This window comes from Mustela putorius, unplaced genomic scaffold (genome assembly GCF_011764305.1).
Source record: "Mustela putorius furo isolate JIRA1106 unplaced genomic scaffold, ASM1176430v1.1 tig00000196_pilon_pilon_pilon, whole genome shotgun sequence".
In the NCBI taxonomy this organism is placed as follows: domain Eukaryota; kingdom Metazoa; phylum Chordata; class Mammalia; order Carnivora; family Mustelidae; genus Mustela; species Mustela putorius.
Window position 1 is genome coordinate 13,498,123 of NW_025421310.1, and position 18,270 is coordinate 13,516,392.

General features: G+C 52.3%; 1 protein-coding gene across 1 annotated transcript; it reads left to right on the forward strand.

Annotated features, from left to right (window-relative positions):
• Positions 1-383: 383 nt before the first annotated feature.
• Positions 384-16,669, forward strand: GPR4 (G protein-coupled receptor 4). Its single transcript, XM_045077150.1, is given in 3 exon segments — positions 384-597; positions 14,784-16,123; positions 16,126-16,669. Coding segments are annotated over 2 exon segments (1,089 nt in total). The 5' UTR covers positions 384-597; positions 14,784-15,577; the 3' UTR covers position 16,669.
• The last annotated feature ends 1,601 nt before the right edge of the window (positions 16,670-18,270 follow it).

Below are 18,270 nucleotides of genomic sequence, written 5' to 3' on the forward strand. Positions count from 1 at the left end.
GCTCCAGAAAGATGCCCGGTGAACTGGGGAGACTCCGGGCCCCTGGGTCTTGACCTAGTCGACCCCAAAGGAATCCCCACGGAAGGTTTTTTGGGCTTGTTACCAGAAGGAGTTCAAGGACAGACGTGCAGCACAGTGGGGTAGGGTATTAAAGCAAATGGACACTCTTGAGATCTGAGAGCAGGTGTGCTCAAGAGAATCGTGTAACCCCACCCCCCAGAGGTGGGTTTTGTGCCTTTTTTTTTTTTTTAAATTTCTTGCAAAGATTTTATTTGAGAGAGAAAGAGAGAGAGGGAGAAAGCGCAAGGGGTGGGGGGAGGAGTGGCGGGAGGAGAATCAGACTCCCCGCTGAGCAGGAAGGCTGATGCAGGAATCGATCCCAGGACCCTGGGAACATGACCTGAGCTGAAGGCAGATAATCGACGGACTGAACCACCCAGAACCCCTCTAGAAGTATTTTCAATCTGGGAGCAGGATGTCCTTAGCCCATGCGTAAGGACAAATGAAAGCCATGAAAAAAAACAAAAGATGGAACTTAGACAACTTTCTCCCAAGCTTTCTCCAGGATCCAGGCCCAAGGGAGCAGTCCTTGGTTAGGTAAGTAACCTAAGTAACCCTAAGTAACCTGGGTAATAGCTCCAATCGGTCCCTTTTGGGAAGCACACAGTCAGACATATCTTGCCTTTTTCCTCATTGAGGGATTACACGTGGTTATTTGGAAGGAAACCTTATATGGGAGTCTTAAGATCAATGGCCGTCCTGATGACATGTATGGCTGTCTCGTGCCCAAGAAGAATACAGGTATTAAAAGAGCAGGTAAGGGGCATCTGGGTGGCTCAGTCATTAGGCATCTGCCTTGGACTCAGGTCATGATCCCGGAGTCCTGGGATCAATCCCTGCATCTGATTCCCTGCTCGGCAGGGGGCCTGCTTCTCCCTCTCCCACCCCCACTGCTTGTGTTCACTCTCTCACTGTGTTTCTCTCTGTCAAATCAATAAAATCTTTAAAAAATATTGGAGCACCTCCTTAGCTCAGTTGGTAGAGCATCTGACTCTTGATTCCAGAGTTCTGAGTTCAAGCCCCACCCTTACTTTAAAAAAAGAGAGAGAGAGAGAGAATGTTTCAACCAGACCAGCATTTATTTAATCCTTACCAAAACTATGCAGGCTCTACATCAGGCTTCTGGGCTAGAGATCAACATTTTGGGGCACCTGGCTAGCTCAGTCTATAGAGTACATGACTCTGGCATTCGGGGTTGTGAGTTGAAGCCCCACATTGGGCACAGAGCTTGTAGAGGTGGCTTTTAGGCAAACAGGCTTGAATGGTGGAATGTAGGAAGGGCCCACAGTGACCTCAAAATATCTTTAGGCTCTCACTGCCCAGTGGGCTACTTAGAACCAGGCTCATTTACCAGAAGAGGGAGAATTCCATATATCGCCATATGTTATGCCCTCATCTTCTCCCTTTATTATTTTTTTTCTTAAATTTTAAAGATTTTACTTGTTTATTTGACAGGGAGAGAGAGAAGAGAGTGCACAAGTAGGGAGAGGGTCAGAGGGAGACGAAGAAGCAGATTCCCTGCCGAGCAGAGAGCCCCATGCGGGACTCCCTCCCAGGACCCTGGGATCATGGCCAGAGCTGAAGGCAGACGCTTAACCCACTGAGCCCCCCAGGCGCCCCCATCTTCCCCCTTTAAAAAACGGCCCCCACCCACTGCCTCCTTGCCGGCAGCCTCTCCTCCACTGTCCTGCCCACTGCTCCCTTGCGGTGTGTTTGGTAAACGTCTATCTCCTTTATTCTGTCTCGGTGAATTCTTCCACTGTCCACGCCACCGGCTTCCACCACCTGATCATTGCCCCCTATTTGGGGACCCCCATCCAATCGACCAATCGAGAGAGACACCCTATTTAGACATCACAGAGCTTTTTTTTTAAAGCTTTTTTTTTTTTTTTTTTTTAAGATTTTGTTTGACACAGAGAGATCACAAGTTTGCAGAGAGGCAGGCAGAGAGAGAGGCAGAAGCAGGCTCCCTGCCCAGCAGAGAGCCTGATGCGGGGCTCGATCCCAGGACCCCGAGATCATGACCTGAGCCGAAGGCAGAGGATTAACCCACTGAGCCACCCAGGCACCCTCAGAGCTTATTTTAAAATAAAATAAAACAATGGCTCATAGGCTTAAAAAAAAAAATAAGTGAACGCTTTCCTTTCCTGCTTCTATCCCTCATTAGAATAACCGATAGCATCCTGTGAGGGCAAAACCACTAGAATATCACCAGTGACAGTACCAAGTTGTGGGGTGGGGGGGGTTTGAGATGTTCTGATCTTCTCCATCTCTGATAGCCAAGATAATTTATAGGGATGCTATCTAATTACATCTTGTTTTTTATTTTTCTTAAGATCTTATTTATTTATTTGAAAGAGAATGAGTGGTGGGGAGGAGCAGAAGGAGAGGAGGAAGCAGGCTCCCTACTGGACAGGGGATGCGGGGCTCGGTCCCAGGACTCTGGGATCATGACCTGAGCTGAAGCAGAGCCTTTAACCCACTGAGCCACCCAGGCGCCCTTACATCTTGTATATAATGTTGGAGGCGCTTAGAATTGCTTTGGGAATTTTTTTTTTCCTATTCTCTAGTTCAGTAATTCTCAAAGCTGAAGATATATTAGATATAGATATATTAGAATCACCTGCAGGCTTTGTTAGAATGAAAATGCATTTTCTCCTCTTGGTCAGCCTGAGGTTCTCCAGAGAATCTACATTTCCAAAGAGTTCCAGGAAGAGTACTGATGCCCTGAGAATCACACTTTGAGAACCACTGCTCCTATAGAAACATTCTAAGGTAGCAAACATAGAATTCTTCTGGACAAAACAATACATAGGAATTTTGTGGAGGGGCTCCTGCCCCGTTCAGCTGGTAGAGCACATGACTCTTGATATCAGGGTCGAGTTTAAGCCTCAGGTTGGCTACAGAGATTACTAAATTAAAAAAGGGGGGGGCACCTGAGTGGTTCAGTGGATTAAGCCTCTGCCTTTGGCTCAGGTCATGATCCCAGGGTCCTGGGATCGAGCCCCACATCAGGCTCTCTGCTCTGCGGGGGGAGCCTTCTTCCTCCTCCCACTCTCTTTGCCCGCCTCTCTGTCTACTTGTGATCTCTGTCAAATAAATAAATAAAATGTTTTAAAAAAAAGAATTTTGTAGAACATTACACATTTGTGGGGTTTTTTTTGCTCAACTTGCAAGATGATCTCTTGGGTCAGAAAGTTCAGAGTCTTATAGTCTCAGAGTGGCAACTTAGCGTGCTTGCTTCGGCAGCACATATACTAAAAAAAGAGTGGCAACTTAGCAAGTCCATCTCTTCCTAAAAGAGGAAAAATTTATTGCAGGAGAAATCTGCAAAGCCCCTTTTGGTCAGTAAGGAAGACTGTCTGTGAGTCTCCAGAAACAGCAACCTAAACTATAATTTCAATTATTTATTTATTTTTACATATTTTATTTATTTATTTGACAGACAGAGATCACAAGTAGGCAGAGAGGCAGAGAGAGCCCGATGCGGGGCTCGATCCCAAGATCCTGAGATCATGACCTGAGCAGAAGGCAGAGCCTTTAACCCACTGAGCCACCCAGGCGCCCCGCCTCTTTACCTCTTATCAAAGTTCAAAACATTATAAAGTAACATAGAATCAGGAAGGAATCGGGGAAGGAGGGGAGTAGGAGCGCTGATCATAGGTATCTTGAGGACAAGATAGCTTTTCTTGAGGCAACTTGTTCGCAAAGCAGGTGCACAATGTAGGCTTGACGAGATGTAAATCAGGTTTTTGGTTTCAAGAACGTGTACACATCATCATGCTGACTTAGAAAGAAATCTTGAGGTGGGGAGCTCCTAGGTGGCTCAGTTGGTTAAGCATCTGTCTTTGGTTCAGGTCCTAATTCCGGTATCCTAGGATCGAGCCCCGCATTGGGCTCCTCGCTCGGCAGGGAGTTTGCTTCTCCCTCTCCCACTCCTCTTGCTTGTGTTCCTTCTCTCTTGCTGTGTCTCTCTCTGTCAAATAAATAAATAAAATCTAAAAAAAAAAAAGTGGCTTCCCTTATATCTCAGGCCTTTAGAGAGCTTTTTCTTCTCATCAGATCTCAATTGATATGACCAGAAGTCAATCAGTTATTCACTAATCGATTGCTCACAAGGGTGAGGATTTTGGCTTTTGAAGATTGTATCCCCAGTGCCTAGCACAGTGTCTAGCGGGCAGTAAATGCTTGACAGATACATATGTTGATGAATGAGTTAATGAATTCTTTAATAGGGCAAGGAGCATACTTATTCTTTTTAAAATTTATTTGGTTTTTATTTTTTGGAGCATGTTTATTCTAGGCTGTTCCTTGAGCTGGGCAATGTTTAAACATAGTGCTGAGTGAGACTGTCCCCGTCCTGCCCTCAAGGTACTCACAATCCGGTGGGGAAGGCAGACCGATGCTCAGACAATGGTGACCTTGAGGAGGCAGAGGAAGACTCAGGGGGCATCTGGGAGGGCTTCCTGGAGGGGACAACTGAACTGAAGACTGAAGGTTGAGTAAGAAATGAACCAAATGATGGGAGTTGTTTTGTGTGGAAATTCTGAGAGTTTTGCCCTTCCTCCATCCTCCTATTTGCCCAACAAACTGTGACAAAGCTCCTCTGGGTTCCAGCATCCCCCTTGACCTGAGGGGTCCCTATAAGGGATAGATCTGTCACCCCCGCACTGGCTGCCAGCCCAGGGAGGGAGGGGTCATGGCTTCCGTGGTCACTGCTGTGTACCCAGCACTGCATAGCACAGCAGCAGGGGATCAGGGAATGTTTGCTGAATGAGTATTCGAGTTTTATCTGGGTGTTGAAGTGTGTGAAAGAATTGTGTCTTATATGAAGGGGGTGGAAGTTCAAATTCCTCAACCCTGTTTCCTGCTCCAAGAAACAGCATAGCCGTGGTTAAAGAATCGGAACCCAGCTGCCAAAACTGCTGCCTTTTGACAGCATCTGTGCCTCATTGTTCTCATCTGTGAAATGGTACCTCCCATAGGGGAGATATTCACAGGAAGTGCTTAGATCTGCCTGGAATGCAGTCAATGCTCATTGCATTCAGCTGCCCTCCCCCCTCCCCTTTTCTCCCAATCCTGTCTTCATCTTTGCTGTTTCAGCCAGAATCTTCTCCTGTCCCCAATTTTCATCTCCAGCCATTTGAATCACCCGTATTTGCCCTTCCCTGTGACATTTCGTGCCTCGGAGCCTCCATACAGGCTGTTCCCTGGGCACCCGCCCCGCCGCGTCTGAACGCGTCCTCTTGGAGAACTCCTACTCAGCCCCCAGGGCTCAGCCTTTGTATCACCCCTCCAGATCTCCAGGTTTCAGAAGCCAGTTTCTGACGCTCTCTGTTCCAAGTCTCCTTTATTGTCCCACACCTGTCGACCCCTCCCGACTGTCCAAGTTCTGGAGGCGTGGCAGGTGCTAGTGAAGCAGCCTTTTCATTGGTTCTCTTGGTGCTCTGTCGCCCCCTTGTGCCCAGTCGTAGCCCTGCAGGGAAGAAGCGCTGACGATTCTCTCCATGTGCCCCCCAGAATCACTTTGAGCCTTTCTTTTCCTGCTCTGGACCTTGGGAGACCGCCGTGCGTGGACTCCATCCATGGAGCTCCCTTGCCCTTCGCGCTCTGGTTGGCTTCTGCCCACAGAAGCACTGATGGGAAATCGGAATGTAGGAGGAGAAAAATGGGAGTATTTATTTGGGGGGCCCCCTCCCCGCATCCCTGCTGTTCTGGCAGTAGCTCTGTTCTCTACCTAGAGCTACAAGTTCTATGGGCTCCTCTCCAAATTCCAGCTTCCTGCCCTAAGCATGGTAATGGCTTGGCTCTACCCATGGCCAGTCCCTTGGTGTTGCCTCCTACTGTGTGGGTTCCTTCCGCCTGCCCACTCCTCTGAAATATCCCTTTATTAAGTGCTCCCACTTAAGCTCTGAATGGCTACCTATTTCCTACCAGGATTGGATCCTCAGAGAACCTAGGGTGAGCCTAAGAGAGAAGAGGATTCTCCCCTCATAGAGGACCCTTGGAATTCTTTCTTAAGAGGAGCTTGGGATGACCAAGGTTCTGACAGGAGGGCTCCGTGGGACTTGTCTTGAGGCTGATAGGATGAGTCTGGGGTTATACATGGGGAGGGGGGCCACAGCCTTCGGGATAACTTCCTTAGTTCTTTTCCTGTCTCCTTGAGGGAATATGAAAGGAAAAATACCTTCATTCCCATGTGCATTGCAGGTCTCTTAGTTAACTCCCTAACTTTCTGTGTCCCTCAAGAGCCCTGAGAAGTAAGTAATAGGGCTCAGAGAGGTGAAGTCACTTGTGCAAGGGCACACAGCAAAAGCTCTAGAACAGGCAACACTAATGTCTGGTGTAAAAAGAAAGAGTTGCCGCTAGGCGTGAAGTAGACTGTGAGTATTGCCTGGAAAGGAGCAAAGAACAAGGTTCTTAGGTGCTAGAAATGTTCTGTCTTGATTTGAGCACGTAGGCACACAAGTGTATCTGTCACAATTCATTGTCTTGTTCCTTAAGATCCGGGCTTTTTAATTTTTATTAAAAATGAAGAATGAGGGGCGCCTGGGTGGCTCAGTGGGTTAAGCCGCTGCCTTCAGCTCAGGTCATGATCTCAGAGTCCTGGGATCGAGTCCCGCATCGGGCTCTCTGCTCAGCAGAGAGCCTGCTTCCCTCTCTCTCTCTCTCTGCCTGCCTCTCCATCTACTTGTGATTTCTCTCTGTCAAATAAATAAACAAAATCTTTAAAAAAAAAAAATGAAGAATGAGAGATGCCTGGGTGGGTCAGTTAGTTAAGCATCTGACTTCAGCTCAGGTCATGATCTCCGGGTCCTGGGATCAAGTCGTACTCCTGCTCCAAGCTCAGCAGGGAGTCTGTTTGTCCCTGTCCCTCTGCCCCTCTTCTGGCTCAACAACAACAACAACAACAATAAGAACGGAAGAAAAAAGAATTTGCGATCAGGGGTGCCTGGGTAGCTCAGTCGGTTAAGAATCCCTCTCTTGATTTCAGTCAGATCACCATCTCAGGACCGTGAGCTCGAGCCCCATGTTGGGTTCCATGTTCAGTGTAGTGTCTACTGGAGATTCTCTCTCTCCCTCTCCCTCTCCCTCTACACCCTCCCCCCACTCCCTGGCTCGCATGTACTCTCTCCCTCTCTAAAAAAAAAAAGAATTTGTGAAGCCAATAGCTGTCATTTCTGAGTGCTGCGTGATGCCAGGTGTGTCCCAAGTGCTGATGGAGAATGAATTCTCACGACCAGTTTATGAAGGACGTGATAATAATAAAAATCAGCAAATACTGTTTTACCCTTATGTATTCACTCCCTGAGAACATGTGTCTTGCATACCTGTCGCCGTGCCTAGCCGGCTTCCAGGCAAAAGACACACAACAGTAAACAAACCAGATGCAGACATGACTCCTCCCTGCTCTAGCAGAGGGGGACAGATAATTTTAAAAAGTTCTGTGGGGAAAAGAAAGCCTGACAAAGAGACTGTGAGTGACCACTTTGACAGACGGGAAACTGAGGCACAGAGGGCTATTAGGCTAAGGTCTGGTTGACCAAGGGCAGGACGCCTTACAGAGGTGGCCCTGAGTCCAGCAGTGAGGACAGACTTGTTTTCACTCTTCCTCGGGAAGGGAGGCACGCAATCATCAGAGTTAAGGACTTGGGCCTCAGAGGGAAGGAAATGGATCCGCTCAAGGAGGGTGAGAGGCAAAGGGCTGGGTCAGGCAGGAGGTGTAGGGCTGCACGGAGGGGAAGCAAAGGGGTTAAGGAGATGGGGGCCTCCAGGCTGCGGCCTTGGAGGGGCTGGGGAAGGGGGTTGCTGAGGCAGCAGGTGAGGTTTCTCCCCGGCTTACCTCCACCCGGGGGCTGGAAGCCTGGAATGGGGTGAAAGCCTAAAGGGGTTAAGGGGCGGCGACAAGGGAGGGGTTAACGGGGGCGGGGCTGGCGGGGGCGGGGCTTCGGCCCGCGGCTCCGGCCCGGGGCCGACAGGAGTCGCCGCGGGGTCCCTGCGCCGCGGTCGAGCTCAGACGTCGCCACAGCCGGGAGAGACGCCGCCCGCCCCGTCCAGCCGCCGCGCGCAGGTAGGCGCCTCTCCTTCCCCTGCCCGCGGGCGTCCGGCCGCCGCGGGGCCCCTCCTCCGCGCGCCCCTCGGGGACTCTGCGCCCCTGCGTCCGTGCCTCGGTCTCCCGCGCCGCGCGGCCCGTCCCCGCCCCTCTCCCGCGCTCCCGCCGTCTCCGCGCGGACCGTGTCTTTGGGTCCGTCTCCCTCTCTCCGCCCGTCTCGGATAGGTCTCTGTCTGCGGTCCTCTCTCCCTCTTGGGTGTGCCTCTCCTTCTGCATCTCTGGTGTGTCTCTGTGTCTTTTCCTTTCTCTCTGCTTCTCTCCGTCTGTCTCTGTATCCCTCTCCCTGCCTCCCTTTGCCTCTATCCCTCAGTCTCTCCAACTCTCAGTCCCCGTGGATTTCTGTGCCTCCCAACTCCATGGTTCTCCCCTGTCTCTGTGCATCTCTTTGCCCTTTCCCTTCCTTTGTCTCTGTCTCTCTCTCCTGTGTCTCTGACTCTTTCTCTGTGTTTCCTGAGACCCTGTTTCTGGCACCTCGACCCCACCGTCATCTCATTCCAAGTTCTGGTGCATCCCAGAGCTTTCCCTGGGCTGAGGAGCTGCTTGAGAGTGGGGTGGGGGTGGGGTGTAGGGTTGCCGCTTGGGGCAGGTGGACGCTGAGGGACACTGTGACCCCAGCGCCCCCTTTAGAGAGTCCCCCTACTGCTCCTGAGGTCGCACCCACCCCACCCTCCGATTTCAGGAATTCCTGGCTGGGGGGTGGACTTCCTCCCCCACTTCCTCCCTTCCAGGATTTGGCTAGGTCACCATTAACTCCTTCCTGCCTCCACCTCACTCCCCCCACCCCCTGCTTGCACAGGACATCCCACCGCCCCCAACAAGGCTGCAGGACAGCTCTGGAATTTCTGTGAGCCACTGTTGGTGGTGGGATGTGTTGTGTTAACTCAGGCAGGATGTGCACTGGGGTACTTACTGACACAGATGGAGCTGATAGGGGCCATCCCCTAGCGCCCCCAAGCCTGGGCCACGCCACCAGCTCCCCTCCTCCTGAACCCACCGGGAGGGTACCTCCCAATCTCTCTCTATAGAGAAACTCAGCTTCAGGTTTGGGGTGAGGATGGGGAGATTTCCTTTTTTGAGGGGGTCCCAGTAGGAGGAAATAAGAGAGATGATAGGCGGCTCCCCGGCTCTGGGAATCATAATCAAGAACCCTTGAGCATGAAGTCTTTTTTTTTTTTTTTTAAGATTTTATTTATTTATCAGAGAGAGAGGGGGAGAGAGCGAGCACAGGCAGACAGAATGTCAGGCAGAGGCAGAGGGAGAAGCAGGCTCCCCGCTGAGCAAGGAGCCCGATGCGATGCGATGCGGGACTCGATCCCAGGACTCCATCCCAGGACCCAGGACGCTGGGATCATGACCTGAGCCGAAGGCAGCTGCTTAACCAACTGAAGTCTTTGAATGGAAGGACTCAGGATGGGAGAATGATCAGAGGGAGGCCTGGGGCCCCACAATCTTCAGATCACAAGTCCTCAGGATATATGAATGCTTCAATCCAAAAAGATTAGTGTTGGAATCTTGGGCAGATTTCAGGATTCCAAGCAGAGAGAGCTCAAAGGGCTTACAGAGCCATGGAGGTCAGGCACCCATTTTACAGATGGGAAAACTGAGGCCAGGGAGCAGAAGTCCCCACAATGAGTCCGTGCCAGGCTGGGGGCTGGGACTCCGGTTCCCCTGAAGCCCAAATCCAGAGAGCTGGCTTCTTTTGCTGCCACTAAGTCGGATTAATTTGGGAAAAGAGGTCTTCACAGTGAGGAGGGAAGAATGCCAGGGTGAGTATGAATGGTTGGAATCCAGAGGGGAGCATTTGAGAAGCAGAGAAGAGAAAATATTTCCAAAGCCATGGTGTTGGGGAGAGGAGAGGGGACAAGAGTCGGTTTGGGTGGGAGAGGTGGAGTTTCAGAGAAGGAGGGAAGAAGGGAAGGGAAATGGGGGGGCAGGGATTAACTCCCGCCTGCTTCTGTCTCCTGACCCTCCCCATGAAGCCCACTGTTCCCTCGGGACAGGGCCTATAATTTGGTTTGTGTCTAGACAAATAATAACTCAGCTGGTGTGAGCGAGCTGGAGGGATGAGAGAAGGCCGGCAGGGCTCGGGATGGAGGCAGTGGGGGCTCCTAGCAGTCCCCCCAGGGCAGGGAGAATTTAGGAGCGAGGTGGTGGTGACTACCAACCCAACTCCCCCCCCCCTCCCAATCTCCCGTGAATCCCCCATATTTTAGAATTCTGTGCCACCTTAGACCTTCGGGCTGCTGGGTCTCTAACAAGCAGAATAGATAAGGAGGGAAAAAGGAAGTGGGGTTTCACGGTATATAGAGTGTGTTCCCATTTCTGTTAAAAAAAAAAAAAAAAAAGGAAGGGAAATACGTATTCGTGTTTGCTGGGCCAAGATAATAATCACTGAGAGTTTAATAATAGATGATGAAAGTCGTAGAAATGTTTAAAAAAAATCATAGAGCGTTCTAACAATAGAACTTTAGGATCTTGGAATGTGAGACTCCTGGAATATTAGAAACTTAAAGGGTAAAGACATGGAAAGCCGCTAGGATAATAATAATAGAATGGAAGAAAGGTAAAGCTCTAGAAGGTTACAATAATAGAACGGTAAACTGTGAACTGGACTAACAATAGATCCAGAGGATTTTCTGGGTGCTGGAATGGATGATGTCAGAGGGGTAGAGTAGGAGGACCCCGGTGTCCCCTTTGGGTGGTGTGGGAACGGCGGTAGAAATGGGGAAACTGAGGCCCAGCAAGGTGGTCACGGTGGCCTGACTGCCCCCTGGTTTCCGGCGGACGCCAGGGCACCAGGTGGGGAGCGAGACACGGTGATCACATTTCATCCCCTAATGAGCAGACCGGAGCTGGCCCGTCCCGTGGGGCTGCCAAGGGGGTGGCGGGAAGCAGAGCAGGCAGAGGAGGGAAGGGGGGCAAAGAGGCAGTCTGGTGGCTTCTAGGACAAGGCTGGTGAGTGAAACCTGACGTTGGACAGGGATGCAGTGGGCGGGGGGGGGGGCGCGCTGCATCACCTCTCCCTCGTGTCCTCTCAGCCCTCCAGAGTCCTTTAGCCTTACTGGATTTGGGGGTGGTTGGTGGAGCCCAGAGTCTTATCTGGCTTGAGCAGCCAAGAGATGAAGCAGCGGCTGGGGTCTGCCCAGTCCTTCTGGTCCCCTCACTATCACTCCACACTTGGGCTTATCTCTCCTCCTTTCCCCGGGAAGGGCTAGCAGGGACCAGAGAGGGGGGCCTGGGGGCTAGGGAGAGCTTCTTGCTAAAGATTTGGGGGTTGAATCTCCAATAAACCTCAAGTAAGGGAGGAAACATAGATCCCAGCTAAAGAGGATCTTGCCCCCCTACCCCCGCCCCAGCCCGCCCCAGGCTGGGCAAGGTGTTGGGGGTGCACGAAAACACTGGTTGTTGCTTTTTGGTGGGGAGAAAGCCCTTCCTTGTATCTTTCAGCAGATTCTCAAAGGGGGCTGATAACCCCAGAAGGACTTGAGAAACATTACAGGAGCACAGGGAGTGAGGCGAGAAAACATTTGGCAAAAGGGGAGGCTCTTGGATCAAGAAGGACAGGAGATCTGCCGAAAGCTGACACGTCACATGACTTAGACAACGGTTTTGCTGCTCTGGGCCTCAGTTTCCCCACATGTACAAGGAAGGGGTCAAGAAACAGCCTTACACTCCCACCCAGTTGGAGCGTACAGACCTATAGCACTGTGAAATGCTTTGAGTCTCGGTTCTGGTTCTGTGATTTTGATGGTGTAATGGTGGGCAGATCTCAGGTGGCGAAAAAAGAGGGCTGAGTGGGCCCCCCCCCTCCGTGCCCAGAAGCCCCAGGAAGCAGGTGGGTTGAGGAGGAAGGGGGAGGAGGGGGAGGTGAGCCCCCAGCTGGTTCCCCCTCGAGGAAATTAGCCATGAGAAGTGTATTTCCTCTGGCGTCTGGAAAGAAGTCTCACGCTTGCTGTGCTGTACCCGCCCCAGGCTCAGCTGAACCCAGGAGGGTCTGGCCAGCGCAGGGCAAAGGGAACTCCCAGCCTTGGTTCCTTTCTTGTCTCAGCTCTCCTGTGCATGTGGAATAATAGTAATTGTTCAAATGCTGCACATTTTGTAGATGATATGCCGTCCTACCAAGGGTTTTCTTGTCTGTGATGTGAATAGTATAAAGGTTTTGCTCCCTCCCCCTTTATACAGAAAGGGAAACTGAGGCTCTGGAACAAGCATGAAGTTTCTCCATGTTACAAGAAAAGGGAGAGACAGAAGGCGAGAGAGGAGGGTTTTTTGCGTGGACTTGGTCTGGGTGGAGAATATTCGAAGGGAGGAGCTGGATTGTCCTGTTCCAGCCCTGGGAGCTTGTGCTGTCTCCACCCTTTGTCCACAGGATCCAGGAACCACTGTCTGCGAGTCTGGGGGTGGGGGCAGCCGCTGGACTGCTAAGGACCCCACAGGGGGTAGGGTTTACTAAGGGGGACTCAGCCCTGACCTTTCAAAGTCAATTATGTAGCGGATAGATCCTGCCCTTTTCATTTTATTTCCCTTCCAACCTCTTTCCCTGGGACCCTGCAGGGACTTCTTTGAACTTGTAGCTGCCTCAGAGGGAGAGAGAGCCTGCTTTGCTGGATGGGCTGACCAATGCCTGTTCCTTCGACCCACAGTCATTTACTGAGTGTCTACTATATGCTCAGCCTCTTCTGGGTGCTGGGAGACAGCAGTCCACACAAGGTTACTGCCCTCCTGGAATGTCCATTTCAGACAGACAGACAGATGGGAACAAGATACAAGGTGATGTGAGGCGACAGCCCTGGGAGTGGGTGGGCAGGACTCTGGGGGATGGGGAGGGCCTCCCCTGTGGGAGTGAAGGAGGCGAGGGAGCAGAGTCCTAAGAAGATCGGAGAAAGAGCAAAGGTTTTGCGGCTGAATCTAGAAGGTAATGGGTCTTGAGCCTGCTGAGGTGGAGGAGGAGAGATGGGGTGGGGGGGAGTGAGGCAGTGCCTTATTCCCTGGGGCAAGGAATTTGGATATTATCAGCAGTCTACTGGGAAGGCACTTGGGATTTCAGGATTTCAGTTTCCAGCAGAGAGGTAATGAAAGCTCATTTTCATGTTAACAAACCTTGGCAGCTGCCCTGTGGGAAGTGAGTTGAAGGAAGCCAGAATGGCAGCCAGGAAAACCAGTGAGGAACTACTGCACAGGTCCAAGCAAGCAGCGATGGTGGTGCAGAACAGACAGTGGTAGGAGGTTCTGAGAGATATGCATGGATTCAGGGTTTATTGTGGAGGTAGAGCCAAGAGGACTTTCCCATGGAAAGATGCTTCGGCATCTGGGAGGTTCCCAAGAACCCAGTGTATGATGTTGGGCTCATCCCTTCACCTCTCTGGGCCTTGGTTTCCTGATAAATCCAGTTGACTCAACCAGTGGTTTTCTAAGTGTGTCCTGGGGGCTTCTTCAGAGGTGGCGTCCCCTGCCCCCCCACTTGATTTCATTGAGAACATAGAGCAGCTTCTTTTTTCCACTGTCTTGGATAGCTTTCCAGTTTAAAATCTTGTTTAAAAAGATAGTTATAATAACAATAAAACCTTTCACATCTTAAACTAACACCATGGAAAGCCCTGGATAGAGTGACTTACAAAGGTGCCTCTGACTCAGGACTTCGCTCCCCTACCCTCTGGGCGGACAATGGACAGGATCTTGGTCCATGACTGTCCTTTGCCCTGTGTTTGCAGGTCTTCCCAAGGGGGTGACAGGCCCAGGGTTCTCACTCAGGAAAGTTGGCTGGGGACAGAGACAATGAGGGAAGTGGACCCTGAGGGAGGGACGCTGGCCCTGCTGCCAGGGCTTCCCTTGCTGCTAGAATGTGATCACTTCCAGTAGCCCCTCCTTTCATCTCCCCCCCCAAAGCAGCTATGGTTCCCAGCCCCCACTGCCCAGCCCAGGGCCCTTTCTGTTCAGTTATTCTTGGATGGAAACATGCACAGGCTAGAGAAAAGGGGTGAGAACCAATCTTATCCCTCCGTCATTATCAGGACCTTGGACAGGTCTCTGAAGGGCTCTGTGCCTCAGTTTGCCAATTAGGAATGGTAACGATATGTTCAGTATGTTTGTTGTAGGGATCTTGAAAATGTAATGTATTAATGCCCATAAAAGTGCTTAGAACAGGGTCTGCGATGTGGTAGGGCTCAATAAGCTTTAGCTGTTATTATCTGTCTCTATCATTGTCAAGGATGGGGTGTCCTGGGTTAGCAGCAGAAGACTGATTCCAGCCCTAGTTCCATCATGACCTTGCTGTGCATCCTTGGTGGGAGTGAGCAGCCTTTCTGGGCTTCACGTCCCTTTGGGAAATGACAGGGTTAGCATCTGCCGGAGCGTGTGGATGATACAATACTTGTGCGTTTTACCTGGTTTCTGGAAGGAAGTTATAAAATCTGAGTGGGGTTATTAATGTCTATCAGGGAAAATAGATCCGGACCCCTAAATCTGCATTTACAGAGATTTGTTGCTTAGAACGAAGCTCAGTTAGCTTTCGCTAGGACGCCCGTTCTCAGCAGCCCATGGGTTATGGCGAGGGGTGGGGGGAGGAGGGGGTGTCCTTGACTCCCCTCACGGCAGACCTCTCTCCCCGCAGGCACCATACAGTCAGCTTTGAACTGTGAGCTCCCACCAGGACCAAGCCAAGCCAGAGCCCCTCCCCTGCCCCCTTCAAATTCCTCACTCCATCCGTAATCCTCCTCCATAATAGCCTTTACTCACCTCCTTCCTGTTTCTTAAACACCCTCCCCACATTTCCCGGGCTAAGGGCACCTACTTTTCCATAATCTTGTTTGTGTCCTTATTTCTTACCGGGGTCCTAGGGAACACCAGCACTCAACTGACCCTGCCTAGTGTTTTCAACCCTCCCTAACTGTAGTCTGTCCTGTCTCAACACTATCGCACATATTTCATGCCTCTTCTAGAACATTCCACCCCCCATCCCTTCAACGTGGCCACGCGTATTTTCTATATCCTCTACCAATATCTCCCTCTTACCACTGCCCAATGAGGCCTCCATCCCTTCCATAAACACCCCCCTTGGCCAATTCTTGGGCTACCCCTCAACTCCCTCCTTTCCACTCTGATTGGGTCTGTAAACACCCCCTTGACAAAGCTCTCTCTTTTTTTTAATCCCCTCTCCCACCCCAAGCCTCCCTCTGATCATAATTCTATCCTTCCCCTGACTTTTCCCTCTCAAGCTCTCTCCTTCCCTGCCCAGGCCCGTCCACGATTCACGGTCACCCTTATCTTTCCCCCGTGGACTGCCACTCACCATGTTCCCCTGAGCCTCCAAGGAGGGGGCTCAGGGGGCCTGATGGCCTCCCGCCCCCCGTGGCCCCACAGCCCCCGTGGGCCGGGGGAAGAGCCTCGGGAGCCCCAGCGCCGAGGATGGGCAACCGCACGTGGGACGGCTGCCACGTGGACTCGCGCGTGGACCACCTCTTCCCGCCATCCCTCTATATCTTTGTCATTGGCGTGGGGCTGCCCACCAACTGCCTGGCCCTGTGGGCGGCCTACCGCCAGGTCCGGCAACGCAACGAGCTGGGCGTATACCTGATGAACCTCAGCATCGCCGACCTGCTGTACATCTGCACGCTGCCGCTGTGGGTCGACTACTTCCTGCACCACGACAACTGGATCCACGGCCCGGGCTCCTGCAAGCTCTTCGGCTTCATCTTCTACACCAACATCTACATCAGCATCGCCTTCCTGTGCTGCATCTCGGTGGACCGCTACCTGGCAGTGGCCCATCCACTGCGCTTTGCGCGCCTGCGCCGGGTCAAGACGGCAGTGGCCGTGAGCTCCGTGGTCTGGGCCACGGAGCTGGGGGCCAACTCAGCGCCCTTGTTCCACGACGAGCTCTTCCGCGACCGCTACAACCACACCTTCTGCTTCGAGAAGTTCCCCATGGAGGGCTGGGTGGCCTGGATGAACCCTCTACCCGGGTTTTCGTGGGCTTCCTCTTCCCGTGGGCCCTCATGCTGCTGTCGTACCGCGGCATCCTGCGGGCCGTGAGGGGCAGTGTGTCCACCGAGCGCCAGGAGAAGGCCAAGATCAAGCGGCTGGCCCTGAGCCTCATCGCCATCGTGCTGGTCTGCTTCGCGCCCTACCACGTGCTCCTGCTCTCCCGCAGCGCCGTCTACCTGGGCCGCCCTTGGGACTGTGGCTTCGAGGAGCGTGTCTTCTCAGCCTACCACAGCTCGCTGGCCTTCACCAGCCTCAACTGTGTGGCTGACCCCATCCTTTACTGCCTCGTCAATGAGGGGGCCCGCAGCGACGTGGCCAAGGCCTTGCACAACCTGCTCCGCTTCCTGGCCAGTGACAAGCCCCAGGAGATGGCCAACGCCTCGCTCACCCTGGAGACCCCGCTCACTTCCAAGAGGAACAGCATGGCCAAGGCCTTGGCAGCTGGCTGGGCGGCGGCTCCACCCTCCCAGGGGGACCAGGTGCAGCTGAAGATGCTGCCACCCGCCCAGTGAAACCCCCAATTTGTGCAGAAACCTGTCACTCCCCCCCAGTCTTAGCTCCCTTCCCTTTGGGTCTACTGTATGCAAATTTGTATGTAAATGGGGCTGTGCTCATATTCATAAGAGTAGAAGAAAAGAGGAAAACAGTGAGGTTGGTGGGTCACTGGCCAATCATCAGCCTCTACCATGACCCCCTAACAACTTGGTTGAACAATTCGGGGGCACTGTGCTGGGTGGTGCTAGTGACACAGTGCTGACAAATGACAATCCTGGCCCTCTATCACGTGCTCTCACTCCCATGGGGGAGACAGACCTGCCCCCAGAAAGGGATGACCCAGAGGTTCAGACAGGGGCACCCAGAGGGCCCTCTGACCCAGTCTGAGGGTCAGGGAAAGCTTCCTGGAGGAGGAGACAAGTAAATTAAATCAAACATTTGGTTTCCAGAGGTAACGACAAGAAGAGCGGGGCGGGGTGGGGGGGGCGGTGGGGCGGTGGAGGATGATTTCCAATAAGGAGATAAAATTTGGGGACTGAAGGAGAAGATAGGAGAAAAAAATTCACCGAAGGGTAGCATGGTCATTTTTGCCCATGGGAAGCCCCTGGTCTTCTAAGGAAGGGAGGACATGAAGGGCACGTGTGAGTTTCTGGACAAACAGCATTTTCCAAGTCAGGACCTGGGAGGAGGGAGACTCAGAACCCAAGCAAAGGACAATTGGGGCAGACTAGTTGGAAGGACAATTGGGGCAGACTAGTTGGAGAGCTGACTAGGCAGGCCGGGGCAGGGGTTCAGGGCAGGCCGGGGCAGGGGTTCAGGACAGGAGAAGGGTATTTATTCATTCATTCAACAGAAATTTATTTATATCCACTCTAGACCCAGCCCTGTGCTGGCTGGGCCTGGGGAACGTGAGGGTGACCAAGACAGCCTAGGCCCCCACCCTCATGGGGCTTGCGGTAAACAAGTAAATAAAAATAAATATAATGTTTGGAATTAATAAGTGTGCTGGGGGGGAAATAAACGCGATGCGGGGACGGGGGAGGCAGCCATTGGCATAGACTCAGATCTAGAGGAGGTGGTTAGGGGAGGGCTCACCGGAAGGTGAAGGTGAGCAGGTGCAGGGTGGCCCTGGGCCTGTCAGGGGGAAGAGGACTTCGGGCAGAGGGAACAGTCAGTGCAAAGCCTCTGGAGTGAGAGAGTGCCTGAGTTTTGACGGAGAGCAAGTGGAGCAGGGCAGCTGGAGCAGAGGGAGGCCGGAGGGTGAAAGGAATGGTTGATGATTGATGGGACTGGCAAGGGACCAGCTGATCTTTTTGGATCTTTTGATCGGGGCTTTGTAGGTCCTGGTGAGGACTTTGCCTTTTACTCTGAAATAAAGGAGAGCCACAAGAGGGCTCTTCGCGGAGGAGGGATGGGATTTGACTTAAATGTTAACAGGATCCGCTGGCTGCTGAGTGGGAGACAGAATATGGGAAGGGAGCTGCCAGGAGGCCAGCGGCAGGTGGCTGCTATAGTCCAGGAGGCAGCTGAGCAGGATGGTGGTGGGGTGAGCAAGGAACAGTGGTCAGCTCTGGGATTTCTTTTAGAGGCATACTTCACAATGATGGAAGAAGCACAGG